At 39.2% G+C, this 16,714-nt stretch overlaps 1 protein-coding gene and 1 long non-coding RNA gene across 8 annotated transcripts in view; one reads left to right on the top strand and one right to left on the bottom strand.

The window, feature by feature from the left end:
* The window catches only part of LOC116466609 (uncharacterized), a 188,914-nt gene extending 180,705 nt beyond the window's left edge, over positions 1 to 8,209 (bottom strand). The window contains exon 1 of the long non-coding RNA XR_004247606.1: positions 8,105 to 8,209. This is a non-coding gene — a long non-coding RNA (uncharacterized LOC116466609). The remainder of the gene's footprint in view (positions 1 to 8,104) is intronic.
* CFAP20DC (CFAP20 domain containing) overlaps positions 1 to 16,714 on the top strand; it is a 303,292-nt gene that overhangs the window by 213,730 nt on the left and 72,848 nt on the right. For 6 of the 7 annotated variants that reach the window (XR_009213033.1, XR_009213034.1, XM_058437106.1 and 3 more), the window contains exons 14-15: positions 821 to 1,024; positions 12,021 to 12,082. Coding sequence is in view for 5 of the 7 variants with exons in the window: in XM_058437106.1 (XP_058293089.1) it covers positions 821 to 1,024; positions 12,021 to 12,082 (266 nt within the window). In the remaining 2 variants the exon portion in view is untranslated. Of the gene's footprint in view, positions 1 to 820; positions 1,025 to 12,020; positions 12,083 to 14,814; positions 14,878 to 16,714 lie in introns of all 7 variants that reach the window. The other variant, XM_058437107.1, reaches the window with a different exon arrangement.

Below are 16,714 nucleotides of genomic sequence, written 5' to 3'. Positions count from 1 at the left end.
ACTGACAGATGACATATACAGTAAATCCACCTTGGTTGGAGCTATGAGATCTTCCAGGCTTTCAGAACTTACAGGTTCCCATCTTACATTCAAATTTTATCTGATGACTTTTACCAATGCTAGTCATTCTCAATCCTACTGCAAGTTGAATAAATTTGGTCATTATGTTTACGATGATGAAATTCATCAATTTACTCATAAACTGTGCTTTTTTAAATGGCAAATTAAAAAAAAAAAACTACTTTGAGTTTTTGTTTATTTACTTAATCTACAAAAACTGGTTGGGCACCTACTAGGCACCAGACCTAGGAAAGGCAGTGAGAGCAAAACAGTCATGCTGCTTGCCCTTGTAGAGCTCACAGCAAACCTGCCAACTACAGAAACAATTCCATCACTGTAACTGTGGTCAATGCTAAAAGTGAAAATTTTACGATTCCGAGAGGGCGTCATCAAGGAGCTGACCCAGTTTATGGTTGTCAGGAAAGGCTTCCCTGAGGAAGTCATCATAATTGAGGACCTGAAGGAAGCCTAAGCATTACCCAGAACATGAGGCAGAGGGGACTTGCATGTGCACAGGACTAACGCAGACAGGACTCTGATGCTTTTGAGGACCTTAATGAAGGACAAAGTGGCTGGCGTGTGAGAAGCAAACGGACAGGAGGTGGTATAATGGATGGGGCAGGTAGCGCATGGAGGCATGTTAGGGATTTGGGCCTCTGTCAATTGAGGGAGCTGCTGCAGGGGTTAAGGCTGTGGCATTTGTTAGTAGCCGTAGAATTAGGCCAAATGACCCTTTGTTATTTTCCTCTCTCTTGGTCAGGAATATGACTGGCGAAACTATCAGCCGAGCCAGATGAGCGAATCCGAGTTACAGATGCTGGCCAGCCTACGGCGGCAACAAAATGAAGAACTGGAGGTTGCTGGGACCTCCCATGGCCTGAGTGCCTCCCAGGTGGACAACTGTAACGTCAGCATAAGTACCAGCAGTGACGACACAACCACCTGGAACTCCTGCCTGCCACCCGTGAGTCCCTGGCTTTGCAGCTTCCTCTCATTTCTTAACCAGGAGCAAGCTTTTATCTAACAAATCCCAGCTTTGCCTGCAAAAGCCAGGACCAAAATGAGAACACTCCCTATGGGAAATAATCAGGGTACATTTTGAAATAGTGTTTTAGAACGGACAGAAATTAGAAGATGACAGTCTTTTCTTAAATTATCTTATTTACCTTCAGAAAAGGGATATATGATGATATATCAAATCACACATTGAAAGAACAAAAAGAACAATTTTACTGTAGACACTGGGTGTCCCATTTTATCCCCTGTTCCTAGTACAAGCCCTGTGGGAGGCTCAATATTTGTTAAATAAGTATTTATGAAATGAATGAACACTGAGGAAAAGACTGTAGATATAGAAGTATTGCTTGGATATGAAGACAGAAAATAACCTTCTGTAGAAGTCACCAGATGTTCACTAATTGCTCCCTGTGTCTGATGGGCTACGATAGGCACTGTGGATGCTTCAGAAGCTTATATTCCCATGTGTTTCCATAGTTAAAGCACTTCAGTATGGCCCATTGCCCTCACTATGGCCCAGCAGAGGACTTGGAACAGGTCTTAGTCTTCCTGTTTTTTAGGTGAAGAAACTAAAGCCTGGGTCCAAGCTTCCACACCTGGTCAGTGGTGGATCTCAGAGCAGAGCCCAGTTTTTAAACTCAGCCCATTCTCTACAATACTGTCCTCAAGGACCTTACAACTTAATTGGAAAGACAGAGCATAAACATCAGTCGAACAGTTCAGTACAGCACAAGAAATGTCATAAGGCAGAATAATAAAATCATTGTTATAATAATGATAATTAGAGCTACCATTTCTTTAAGTACCTAGAGCCATTTTAAGACCTTCACAGGCCTGAGAAACATTTACTTGTAAGGCTACATTCAATATCATAGCAAACAGACTAAAATGTACTTTCATCCAGAAGTAAATATGTTTTTGCTATACGATTTTTAAAGAGAATATAAAATAACTTTTACTCATTTATATATAACTATATAAAGATTGAGTTGAAGTATAGTTGACAGTGGATAAGTTAGGTTTTAAGTATTTAATTAAAAACATATGAATTTGGTGATTTGCTTTTCATATTTTAAAGCCAGTTTTTTCCAGGTCTCCAACATCTTTGTAGATCTTGGAAATCTCAGAGGCCCTGGCACCTAATGTGTTACATGTTATCTAGCTTACTCCTCATGGCTGCTCTGTGTGGTAAGCACTGTTGCAGAGCTCTTGAGTAATGGCGGCTCTTGAGCAAACTGAATCAGGCCTAACTTGGTCTGACTTCTAAGTCTGGGCTCCTGACCACCATGATGTGGTGACTCAGTTGTCAAATGAGTGTTATCCAGTGGATATCTGGATATCCCATGGAAGGTGAGATTTCTGTGCTCTGGGGAGAACTTACACAAGTCTTCATGGAGAAGAATTCCAGTTGGTTTGATGGGGGGATTAGTGCTGTTTATCCCTATCTTGCATACCTTCAGGTTTCTCTTGCCTCAGTTGTGCTTTCATTAAACACAACTATCAAGTATACATAACACCTCTGGCTGCCTTGGTGCCAAAAAGTATCCGCCCACCCAGAAAAATATCTGACTTCTGGTTACTCTGGTTAGAGTATTCTTGTAGCCAAGCTAAGATCATAAGAGTCAGTTGCAGATTTTCACCAGTACAATTTGCAATAGAACTGAAACATTGCCTTTCTTATAAAATACTCTGCAGCAGTCATTTAAAATGCAAGTAAGAAAGAGAACAGTGGCCTCCTGATTGAGCTCATTCTGTCATGAAGTAGCTTGGAGACCAACATTACAAAGGGCAAGCTGAGGAATGATTATTTATGGACTGAAAAGGCTGAACTCTTGGTTGTCCTGGATACAGTGTTCTCATCACTGTCCTGTTCTGGCAGGGACTGAACTCTCCTGCGTGACATCTATTCCACTCTAAAAGTAGACAGCCAAAAATAAAGCCTTTGGTAATGAACTTAATAACCCCTCTGTTTGACCAGATGAGAAACTGAAAGTGGTCTGATATTTTTTAGACAGAGAAAATATTGAAAAGCCTACCTTTGGTATGCATAAGATATGTTTATTATTGCATCAGAGTCAGTCTATCTAACATTGGAACTACCGCCAAATGGAAAATTGTATTCCTGAATGAACTCTGTGTCTTGCTGCTTGTATAGAGTTTAGATAGAGCAATTTTGCAAGCATCATTGTGGTCTTTTTGAGAGCTCATGCCTTTCTCTTTAAAAGTTGCACAGGGACAGTGAAAAAGAAGAAATAAAAGAATTCATAACTTTATTCATCACAACAATATCCTTTTTTTCTTTTTTGAGATTGAGTCTCACCCTATTACCCAGGCTGGAGTGCAGTGGCTCGATCTCAGCTCACTGCAACCCCCAAGTAGCTGGGATTACAGGCGCCCACCACCATGCCTGGCTAATTTTTTGTATTTTTAGTAGAGACAGGGTTTCACCATGTTGGCCAAGCTGGTCTCAAACTCCTGACCTCAAATGATCCACCCACCTTGGCCTCCCAAAGTGCTGGGATTACAGGTGAGCCACCATGCCTAGCCTATCCCACTCTTCTTTTATCTCAGTGAATAATGTCAACATCCATATTGATCTTTTAGCCAGAAATTTGGAAGGCATCTTCATTTCTCCCACTTCTTTATCCCACATCCAGCTGGTCTCCAAATCCTAAGAATCCTCTCTCCTTTTTATCTCTTAACCCACCCTTCCTATACCACAGCCTTGGCACTTTTCCTTTTTTCTTTTTTCCCCTTAATCCCATGACAGATTATGCACTTTATATTTTTTCAATATTTATTTTAGGTTGAGGGGGTACATGTGCGCATTTGTCACCAGGGTACATTGCATGATATTGAAAATTGGGGTAGAAATGATTCATTCATGCAGGTATTGAGCATAGTACCGAATAGTTACTTTTTCAATCCTTGTCCCCTTCCTCCCTCTCTCCTTTAGCAGTCCCCAGTTTCTATTGTTGACATCTTTATTTCCATGAGTACCTGATGTTTAGCTCCTGCTTATAAGTGAGAACATGCAGTATTTGGTTTTCTGTTCCTGCATTAATTTGCTTAGGATAATGCCTCCAGCTGCATCCATGTTGCTGCAAAGGACATGATTTCACTCTTTTTTATGGTTTATGCACTTTATTTTTCATCTGAATTCCTTCAATAGTCCCCTAACATCTCTGTGCCTCCAGTCAAAGCACTGTAACCTGGTGGTTAGGAGCATGAACTCTGACGTCAAATTGCCATGGTTCAGATCCAAGCTGTGACCCTTATAAAATGCTTGGCACTGTATCTGAGACTAAGTACTTAATAAATGAAGTTTAGCTGTCAATATTATTATCATTATTACTCATATTAGTGATCTTCCTAAAGCCCAGATCTGATCTGATCTGATCTCTTCATTAGGAAAAGCCTTTCAGTGACTCCCCATCACCTCTTTACTTTGGCATACAGGAGCCCCCATGATCTGAGACTTGCCCTCTCTCCAGCCTCATCTCTCACTGCACCCCACCTTTCACTCCATTCTGTCGTCCCTAGATGCACTCTGCACATTATCCCTGTACCGTGGACCTGATTATCCTTAAGACTTCGCTCCAAAGTCGCTGTAGCCCTTCTCTAGGCCTCATTGTGAAGGATACACCTTCTCTGCCACAAGAGTCAGAGTATCTCCCTGCTAACTCTCACCACAAGCTTGCTTGTCTGTCTCACATTCACTCAGTCCACACATATGTTTTTGAGTGGCACACATGTGCTGTGAACTAGGCTGGCTACTGAGGATACAGATAAAGCCTTATCCAAGCTTGAGGTGTTCACAGTTTTGGTGGGGAAGCCCAGGTAAACGGCTCACTGTAACTCATGGTGGCAAGTGATAGAATAACGAGTTATGGGAACACGTGAGAGGGAGCAATTCCACCTGTGGGTTTCAGGGATGCTTTCACAGAGAAGAAAACAGTTAAGCCAAAGTTCAAGAATGAGTTCAAGTTCACCATGCAGACAAGAGGGGAATGGAATTCCAAGTTCCAAAAGGAAGCCAAATTAAGTCTGTGGTGGGGGGGACAGTCGCTCCTTTAGCAAGATAACCTCCTCTTAGTGCCTTTGTTTCTCTGTCAGCTTGCATAGCACTTGAAATGAGCTTTGCTTGTCTCGCTACCCACCCCCCACCCAACATACACACAAGGGAGCCACTCTGCTCCTGCGACTTGGCTGTCACTTGGTGAGCCATGCCCTGTGTTCAGATCAGGCCGTGCTCATCTCTTCTCTGTCTGGCAGCTCCTTCTCTACTTAGAAAATGGCTTTTTAATTTCTGTTTTGGTTTTTTGGTTTTTGGCTAATTTCTTATTAAAGACTTGTAATTGTTTTGAGCCGTTTGGGGTTCACAGCAAAATTGAGAGGACCCCTATTATCAGTGTCCCCCACCAGAGTGGTAATTTGTTACAATCAATGAACCTCCATTGACACATCATTATCACATTATCAGGGTTCACTCTTGGTGTTGTGCATTTTATGGATTTGGACAAAGGTATAGTGACATGTATCCACCATTATAGTATCATACAGAGTAGTTTCACTGCCCCTAAAATCCTCTGTACTCTGACTGTTTTTCCCTCCTTTTGCTTATTTCTGAAGGCCCAACTCACTTGTCACTGCTTCATGAAACTCTCCCTAACCCTCATCCCACCCTGAACAGAATTATTCGCTTCCCTCTCTGGGTCCCTGTTATATTCAGGCTCAATTACAGCACTTACGACATCAGCTAACCACTGTTACTACTATCCCCAGGCCTGGTTGCGAATTCCTTGAAGGCAGAACCCTGCCTGTGTTCTTTCATACCTTCTGTGTTGGAGCACAAAGGCTAGCACAAGGCATCACAGCTAGTTGTCAGTCATCACTTTAATGAATCAATCAATAATATTTTTTAAAATTCCTTTTCTATGGATGAGTTTAGGTCCTTTGCAGGGACATGGATGAAGCCGGAAACCATCATTCTCAGCAAACTAATAGAGGAACAGAAAACCAAACACTGCATATTCGCACTCATAAGTGAGAGTTGAACAGTGAGAACACATGGACACAGGGAGGGGAACATCACACAGCAGGGCCTGTCAGAGTGTGGGGTGCTAGGGGAGGGATAGATAGCATTAGGAGAAATACCTCATGTAGATGACGGGTTGATGGGTGCAGCAAACCACCATGGCACGTGTGTACCTATGTAACAAACCTGCACATTCTGCACACGTATCCTAAAATTTAAAGTATAATTTTTAAAAATTCATTTTTTACTCTAAAATAAAGTAATTTTCATCAAGATTCCAAAATAAACATCAGCTTTGCTTTGCTTAAATAAATCCTGAGTGATGCATGTAATATTTTCAATTCAAGATTTGATAAATGTATATTAAATATACACCCAAAGGAAAATCTCCTTCTGAGCAGGGCCTGATTGCTAATAGGAAGAAAAGGAGATGTAGTCTGGTCCCATTCAGTTTAGCATTTTTACCCATCGACTTCACACACATTGCAGTCTGAAGCCAGAAAGCCTACACAGAGTAAAATGAAGAGTCTTTAGCAAAATCCATTGTGTTTACCACAAACTTTGATTCCTCAGCATCTGTACAGTTCAGAGTAATATGTACTGTTTAAAAGGTGTTTAGATATAATAAATTAGCCATTTAAAAGTGTAATTAAATGTAACCACATTCCTCATAGCAAATTGGCTTTTGTAGGCATCTCTTGCTAAATAAATCAAGCCTACTGAGAAATCCACTGGCCTTTGACAGACAAATTTTTCAAAGTTTCTAACTTAGAACCAAATTCAATTAAAAGAATACTTTACAACTTCTGTGGAAACCAGGCTACAAGCAATCAATTTTGGAGAGTTTCTGTTAGGAGTAGCCCTCGTGAGATTTATTCAAAAACTGGGCTCTCAGCAGCCTTTGGAAGGGCACTAGGAGTTAGTTATAATGAATTTTAAGTGAATTTTATCTTGGTGAGGGATTTTGATTGACAATAGCATAAAGCCATGTCGTGTGTGTGTGTGTGTGTGTGTGTGTGTGTTTTCTTTTTTTAAGGAATAGGAATAGCTATCAATGGACACTGCTTCGTGGGATGCCCAAACAAATATAAACTCTAGATCAATCAACCTGGGCTCAAATCCCAGCTCTGCCATTTATGGACATGATCATCTTTGAAATGGGAATAATAAAAGAACCTTCCTAATATTGGCATTATGCAAATCGAATGAGTACATGAAATGCATGTGCCTGGTGCTTAGCAGACTAAGCTCACACTGACTGTCAACTGCCGTTTCCCCAAGGTTATTCTCCTCAAAGGGCCACTTGAGTGACCAGAACAGAATTTCTAGGACATTTTCCCTTTTTATGACGACTGAGACCTGAAAGAGGAAGCAGAGATTCTGTGGTGCTTGTTTGGCTGTGAGTTTAACCATTAGCATACAGACTGACTCCCTCAGATCCTTACAAATAAACTCCTTCATTATTTCATTATTTCAATATTTCATTTCACTGTCTCTCCTCAAATGTAGATTCAAGAAAAGTAGGTTTATTGTGCAGCTACCCTGTGAGCAGATGCCCCAAAGCTGTCATTCCTTCAGGTTAATAATTAACATAACCTGAACGGGGGCATGGTGGCACAGGTCTGTACTCCCAGCTAATTGGGAAGCTAAGGCAGGAGGATTTTGGCCCAGGAATTCAAGGCCAGTGTGGGTAACATAATGAGACCCCATCTCTTAAAAAGAAAAAAAAAGAATTCTCATACCTAATATCAAGCACGTAAGTCTCCTTAGCTTACAAAAAAAAAGAAAAGAAAAGCTCATTGCATGCATCCATCAACATGGCCTGTTGCAGAGCATAATATTTGGAGAATAACGAGGCAAAATACACTTAATAAAATTGCGAGCATGTGGTGAGGTTCTCAGACAAGTTATTTATGGTCTTGATTAACCTTGCAACGTTACTACCATTTTCACAGGTTTTACATAACAACATAAAAATATTGTCTTTACCTTTTAACACGGCAGGATTATCTTATCTCCTGTTCTTTTATTTAGCCTTCATTTCGCTCCCTCACCCCAAAATCTCTAGCAGCTTGATCATGGAAAAGCAAAGCTTCTTGTGCTCCGTGGTAGTTAATTTTATATGAATGCTGTTTTCCTGGCACTAGCACATAGCAACAGCGCCACCAAAAGGCCGAGGTCCTGAGTTTCTGGGATCTGTTCCATTTCTTTGCTCGACAGCATATCAGCGTTTTTGCATGATATTCCTGGTTGCTGTGTATTCAAAATATAATATATTGGCATTTCAGGCTCCTTATAATTAGTAGGTTTTAATTTGTTCTGATCCACAGATTCATTAACTTCTCAGCTCTCTTCGGGTAGAATGAGTTTTCTTTTAATCCTCCTGAACTAAAAAGGTATGTAGTTGATTGTGCTAAGCTGCAGATAAATCATATGAGCAGATGTCCTTATACAACTGTAGAAAGATACACGAAAACTGATATTAGAGTCAGTGTGATATCTGTACTGTCAGGAGGAAATATTGAAATGTGCAAGTTGCTCTGTGTTTAGTGACTGTGAAAGTCACCCCAGGAAATAGAGTACTGTCTGTTATAGTTTATGATTGTCCCAAATTTAGGAACATGGCAAAACTTATTTTTTAAATTGTAAATACATAGTGACATGTCATGAGAATAAAAACAATGAATTTAATTTATGGTAAGGAGATAGTCATATATATTTCAAATAAATGTATTTCTTCAGGGTCACTTTTTTTTCCTGCCACAAACAGAACTGATTTTGTCATATTTGTTATTCAAACACTTAAATAGTCACCACTCTAGATGCACTCTCGAGCTGGAATAAACACTACAGACTAGTGGTTAAGAGGGTAAGCTGTGGACTCAGACTGCCTCGGTTCACATTCTAGCTCCACTATTTCCCGCAGGCACGATCCTGGGTTCATACCTAGTGTCAATTTCCTCTTCTGTTAAATGTAGTTGTTCATCCTATTTATTTCATAGGATTGCTCTGAGGATCAAATAACATCTTATCTACCAAGAATTAGCATAAGTACTCAATAAATGTCAGTCATCGCTATTATGATGATGGTCACAGTTCATCGTAGATACTGGTTGCCATCCCTTTGCATCTACTTACGATATTCTCTAGGTATGGCTGAATGCCAAAATCAAAACACATTCTATATTATTTCATTGGTGCTTTCACAGGATGCTACCTACCTAGAAATAGGTTTACTGCTACATATGTTTATAAACGTGGGGGAGGAAAAATATCTTTTTCTCACCCATCCTGGATTCATCTCCAAGGCCTCCGTTGCAACAAAAGACAGATTAGCAAAAGAAAAACATACAAATTTATTTCACGTAAGTTTTCCATGATACAGGAGTCTTCATAAGGAAATGAAGAACTGAACAAACAGTGAAATTTGAATATTTGTACTCTAGGTTTGATGAAGAGGGGAAAGTGGCGCAGAAATATGATTGGGCAAAGGAGATATGAGCTAACGGAAATAAACGAAGAAAATCAGCAAGGCCTTTGTTCAGACTCTTCTCTGTGTCCCTGTGTCTTCAGAGATAAGGATATTCCTTTCTTTAGGGGATAGGGAGGGCATCTCTCAAATGAGCATCTTATGACCTGCTCCAGGGGGTGGTCAGAAAATCCTAGCTATGTTTTATGACCAGCTGCAGGAGAGAACAGGAGAAGGTGAGAGTGACCTTCCTGCTACTGCAAATGCCATGTCCTGAACTCCATCAATATCCATCTGTAGGTGAGGATGTCTGGCTTCAGACAGCTAGTTGTTCACCTTTCTATGTGTTCGTGTCAGCAGTTTTTATTTGAAAAGTTTCCATTGGTTACTTTTTTGTTTTCTAACACTTAAAAATCACTATGAGCAAAGATGGAAAGGGATCAGTCTGTATAGTCTAAAGTGAGGAGGGGCTGAGTCACAAGACAGGATTCTGTAACCACTTCTATTTTCCAAGGAATGGAGTAAGTCATTTGAAATAGAGGTTTGGGGATGGGTATAAGTAGAATTAATAGTATAAAACTAAGAAATGGGAATTCACCTGAATATCAGGACTGTGATGCTTACAGAGTTATGGAAATGCCTCTAAAAATAAATAGGCAGAGGTCCGTTCACTGGAGGCCTGACTACAGCTGAAATACTGGACGAATACCAATGAATTTGTTATTGGGAGTATTTCTATACCAGTGTGAGTTCGTCCAGAGAACCTGTTAGGCCCTTTGCTTGCTAATTTCTTTTTTGCTGTGAAATAATAAAGCCTAAATCATAGAACCAAATTTCACTTGCAAATTGCTGAAAGTATTTTTTTTTTTTTTTTTTTTTTTTTGAGACGGAGTCTCGCTCTGTCGCCCGGGCTGGAGTGCAGTGGCGCGATCTCGGCTCACTGCAAGCTCCGCCTCCCGGGTTCACGGCATTCTCCTGCCTCAGCCTCTCCGAGTAGCTGGGACTACAGGCGCCCGCCACCACGCCCGGCTAATTTTTTGTATTTTTGTAGTGGAGACGGGGTTTCACCGTGGTCTCGATCTCCTGACCTCGTGATCCGCCCGCCTCGGCCTCCCAAAGTGCTGGGATTACAAGCGTGAGCCACCTCGCCCAGCCTGCTGAAAGTCTTATTTCTCTAGTGAGATCAAATATGTCTTATGACATGTTTTTCCTTCCACTGTTCTCCCAGCTGTTGTTTCTTATTACTGAAATAGTGATTCATTGATATTGGTTCAATTACCAAAGTATCTGAGTACATTTAAATTCATGGTGCATAACAGGTAGTCAGGCTAAGTGACTGTGATTATCAGAGGGGGTGTTTGATTTAAATTAAAGGAACACTTCCAAGAGATAATTTATAGAGGAAGACAGTTTACTCTGAAGAATTCCCATCACCTACGTCATTAATATTTTGAGACTTATTTTAATGAGAAATATCTGGAAACTAAGGAGTATGAGCTCTGTGTATACAGGCACCACGGCCACGTTGTTTTCCTCAGTCAGGGGCCGCATGATGATGGGTGAGAAACCCTTAACACCAACCCCACTGGGTTTGGAAGTAGCTAAAGCTCTTTGAGTGCAATTTAAACATGTATAGCAAACTCTAAATTGTAATAAAATGAGAATGTTGAAAATGATTTATTAGAATTGCATTGTTGCTAACCACATAAATACTTAGAGCTGATGTTCAAAAAGAGGACAGAATTTTCTCCCTTTATAGAACAAAGGAAAAAGATCAAGTTCTGTTGGAAGCAAGTGTTTAAGGCTACGTGTTGTTCAGCTGTGTTTTGAAATGTAACTGAAAGGTTTCTTGTGGAGGGAAAATTTGAGATTTCACATTTTTGTTAGGTATTGGCATCATTTTTTTCAGCTTATTGATCAGTACTTGAGGTTGTGTTATACACTTGGGGAAAATGACTGCCTTGACCTAAGATTTACATGTGTAATTCTCATTCGTGGTAATAGAAATCATATTTACAAACTTACTAACATTGACACTAAATATATTTTCTGTGTGTCTGGGTTTCTGTTATTAATGATGCTTGAACTGCAGCATTAGTTCCATGAGATGTCTTGTTTGGTTTTGTTTTCCTGTCTGAAAATATCAACCAATGTTAACAGCATAAAAATTCCACAAAGAGGAAAATTTCAATGTATGAACTTTAATTACATGATAGATGCTATGAGGTCCAATGACTGGGCCACTAAAATAATAACAATGATAAATGTGATTTCTCATTTATACCACTCTGCTATTTGCTGGATCTGTAAAATCAACCCACACCCTTCTTGGGGGTTGTGTCCAAGGAAACAGTTACAGTAATGAGAGTGCATGTGAACGTATATGTAAACAGCTTTGTGCTGATTAAACATTCACAAATGTCTTGTCTTTTACAGCCTGTCAACCAGGGTCGCCACTATCAGAAAGAAATGAACCCACCTTCTCCTTCTAATCCCCGGTAAGAATCATTAATAATCTACATTTAAAAAAAAAAAACTGAGTTGGAAGATTGTACATTTTTCTTGGTTTTCTGAAATTGTTTTCCAAAACTTCTAGCTTCCAAACTTATGTTCCTTCAAAGTCCTAGTTCATCTACTTGTCTTCTTTGGACTTTAGAATAGTGGGAACAGTTTACCTAGGTTTAAAGATCTACCTTTTACTAGCTGTGGAATTTTGGGTAAGTCATTTGACTCCATATAATTCAGGCATAAGAATTACTTCATAGTATTTTGGGGAGATTCAAATGAAAAATTCTTAGAACAGTTCTTGGCACATAGCAAGTTCTCAGTAAGTGTTAATTTATTCATTACTTTATTTGTGTAACTATTTTATTTTAATAGGTGTCTGATGTTTGGTACATTTTAGGCATAAATCTTTTTTATAGGCATAAATCTTTTTTATATCATCTGGTGCCCTTAAATTTATCAAGATAGCTTATAAAAGTTCAAATGACCAGTCTCTTTTTTCATAACTTTAAAAGTTTATAATCTCAAAATTATTTTATTTCAAAAATGTCATTGGTGTATGAGTCATTTGTCACTATGGAAAAAGCTCGTTATTTTTGGTTCATTAGGAACAAGCGGATCTGAATTTGAGTTTTGAAATACATGCTGTATTATTCTATAACTTTCTGATAAATAAGTATATAAGCTAGTTTATCCATATAAATCAGTATTACCTTATCAGTATTTATCATGTACTAGGAAATTATTGAAAAGTCCGTATATCTTGACCCTACCTGCAGAGTCTTAGTTACGGTGATGCACCGCATTATCCAAGTACACCTGACCTGTGCTGTGGGCTGTCCTATGGAGGGTGTGTTAACTATTGCATGGTGTCTGAATTAAGACTCTTTGGTTACACACTACAAAACAGCTTAGCTAGCATTAAAAGACAGAAAGAGATAGGGAGAAAGAGTCAGAAAGGCGGGTTGGCAGTTAGTTAAGCAAGATACGGGGCTATATTCTGGAAACCAAAGGCCGCCAGGCCTCAGGAGGGGCCTGAAACTAGGAACTAGAAAGGCAAGAGGCAGCCAGGCAGTCTCTTCGCTCCATCTCTGCTTGCTTCCTCCCATCTGCTCCATTCTTCTCTCTAAGGACCAGCTTTCTCTGCTCCGTAGTCCACATATGGCCATTTGACAGCTGTCGAGTTTACATATCGCAGTTCAATACACATGTAGAGGCTGACAGACTACGTCTCAACTTCCTTTTTCAAGAGAGAGAATGTGATTAGCATAGCTTGGGCCAAGTACCCATTCTGGTCCAGTCAGCAATAAACAATGAACCAAGCCATGTAAAATGAACATGGCTTCCAGGAAACCATGTAAATGGTTTACAGGACTTTTATTGGGACCCAGAATATTCGTGACACAGATGAGTAAATGTTCTTTACTAGTAATCTCTTCTAAATGTTTCTATTCTGTACACCTGCTCTGGTCATTCGTTCATGTTACCTAGTAGGGTGAATTGTCACTATCACAAATAGATATACTAAAGAGTTTAAAACTGAGATTAGAATTTCAGTATATATAAGAAGGTATTTCAACATTCTTAAATTTAGCTCTCTCTCAATAGGTGAACCCATCACTAAGGAGCTTGCAGCTCATCTAGATTTGCCTAACAAATTATTTTTTCTATATATGATTAAGCTTTCAAGGTAACTGTAAATCCAACTTTGGTCCAAATTATAACAAATTAAGAATTTGGGCCAGGCCTGGTGGCTTATGCCTATAATCCCAGCACTTTGGGAGACCAAGGCGGATGGATCACCTGAAATCAGGAGTTTGAGACAAGCCTAGCCAACATGGCGAAACCACATCTCTAATAAAAATACAAAAATTAGCCGGTGTGGTGGTGTATGCCTATAATCCCAGCTACTCAGGAGGCTGAGGCACGAGAATCGCTTGAACCCAGGAAGCAGAGGTTACAGTGCGCCAAGATCGCACAACTGCACTCCAGCCTGGGCGACAGAGTGAGACTCTGTCTCAAAAAAAAAAAAAAGAACTAATTTGTAGTCTGAACAAATGAGAATGATAGTAAGATATGTTAGACAGTGGAGCCATTTGTTTCAATAAAAGGAGAAAGGGGACCTAATTCTCATCCTAATTCTATAACATAGTATATAATCTCAGACAAGCCTCTGACCTCTCCAGACCTTTATAATAATATGAATACCTTCATGTGTAAAAGAAAGGAGTTGAGTTGCATGCTGTCTGAGGCCAATTCCAACTTTATGATTCTGTGACTTTTACAAGACTCGTTAGAGCCTTTACTTCATAAACCAGTCTCGCCATTGAAGGATCACATTACTTTTATTTCATTGTCCTATATAGAAAGCATACTTCATAAATATTGGATAGGTAATTGAATAAATGAATGAATATCTAGATGTGGTAATATGCAACTTTAAATATCTTTATTACAAATTGATTTCCAAAGATACACTGTCAAGATAGAATATGAAATAATTCACCAGTTAGACAGCATATCTTATGCAACCAATTAAATGTTTATTTAAGAAAAATTAATTTGCACTTCTGCATAATGAAATAAAAAGAACAAATTCTAAAGCCAAAAATAAAATACCACCAACCCCATTTGCCAGCAAGTTATCTACCAGTTTCCTAAAAAATTATTATATAACTGTTCAGAAAACCTGCAGATGATGTGACTTGGCTCTTAAATTCAACAGCTTAGGAGAATTGGCAGGAAGGCATTATTGGGCCATAAATACAGAAGATGATAAAATTATGAGGTCAGTATATATCATCGTATAAAATAGGAATAAATTGAATCATGTGATGCATATAATTTAACTTAAAATGGAAAGTTCTGATTCTTCTTAAGATCTGTATTTATTGTATTTCTTACAATTAGTATCCCATTGCTTTAGACCCTAAAATATAGAACTTTAAATTTAAGGGATATTGATAATTAATATGAAAAAATATAAGAAATGAGAAGGTAATTCTCTGAAGTCCACCCTGTTGGATAAACAAGCATCTAACTTGAACCCTTGATTGAAAATTCTGGTATGGAGGCTCTGAACAATACATAAAAAGCAGGTAGGCTCTTGGTTTCCTGAATGAAGTGTGGCTGTGATTAGAGTAATGCCAATATGGCAGAGACGGGGTGGTGTGGACAAGCACTTCCACAGAGAGGAAAGCATGATGGTGACCTCTGGAAAGTGTGGTGGCCACATGAGCCTCAGTGAGACATCTGCAACTACTCCAGAGACCGAAGATCTTAAGATTTTTAAATTACATAACTAGTGCCCACATATATACATGTTTAGAGAGTCACCCTTCAAATAGCTTTATTAATGTAACAGAACAACCAATATCCCCAGTCTTTCATGCACATTTTTTTTCTTTTTTTTTTTTTTTGGAGACAGTCTCACTCTGTCACCTAGACTGGAGTGGAGTGCAGTGATCACTCATGCACATTTTATGCTGGAAAGACTTTTATTTCTGCAACATAATTATCTTCTTAGTTTTTTGTGTGCAGGATTAAAATTAAAGACAATAGGTAATCCATAAAGCAGGCAAATTTGGGTTTTAAAGAGTTAGCTCTAGGATGAAAATAGCTAAAATGCTGCATATATTCATATATTGTTTTTCTCACAGTAAAGTCATTCACTTTCACTCACAGGGCAGTGCTTGACATTGGATCAAGGTAGGATGCAACGGTAATCATTTTCCTCAGAAGTTTACAATCTAGGAACTGAAATATATATGGTTCACTTCATCACATTCCTTTGCATGTCTAGATTTGCAACAAAGCCATTTCCCCTTACGCTGTTAGGCATGGGGTGGTATTTTCCATTATTTTTTCCTAACACACTAACTGATATTTAAGCAGCATCACAGATGCTGGGGTACTTGCCTCCAGCGTCCAACAAACATTGCCTCTTAGGGCACCGACAGCCTCTATGACAAGGTGCAGAAATGGTTAACATAATCTCACATAATTTAGAGAAGTGTGGGGTAGGAGGAAACAATTTCACAGTTCATTCACGTTGAGAAACGTTTCCTAGCATGTACACTTGCCTGCTGCCAAACAGAGCAAAATGGATGCCATTTGCAGCCTCAAGTCATTTATTTTAAAATGCCGTCTATTGGTTTGTGGGGTTTAGAGCTGTCCCTTAGGCACGTTTATTTAGATGCTTGTGTAGATTCTTCAGAAAAAAGTAAGATATTCCTGCTCGGGAATGAGTTTTATGAAATAAGCTGTGATTACCTTCTGGTTGTCTCTTCATAGGATGGAGTCAATAACCAGTCTTCGTTTCAAATGATGTTATACTTGCTATTTTTACAACTCATTGGAAAATTAGGGGGAGGGAGGAAGGAATGTAGTCAAAGGCTTTGCAAGGTTCTGAATGTTCATGGAAATATATAATATACAAAATAATTCAGAATACCCAAACAGCAAGAATGGCATGATTTTCTAAAGTGTTTGCTCAATGATTTATCACTTATCTGTAGTTTTTAAAAATGTCATTGCAGATTGTGTTAGGGCCTGAATCCTTTGCAGCCTTGCCACATGTTTGTGTGATAAACATACTTATAACCATAATTATCTGATAAAGCCCT

The sequence above is a fragment of the Hylobates moloch genome, unplaced genomic scaffold (genome assembly GCF_009828535.3).
Source record: "Hylobates moloch isolate HMO894 unplaced genomic scaffold, HMol_V3 SCAFFOLD_4, whole genome shotgun sequence".
Taxonomy (NCBI): Eukaryota; Metazoa; Chordata; class Mammalia; order Primates; family Hylobatidae; genus Hylobates; species Hylobates moloch.
The sequence above is the reverse complement of the archived record's forward strand: the minus strand, read 5'-3'. Positions and strand labels throughout refer to the sequence as shown.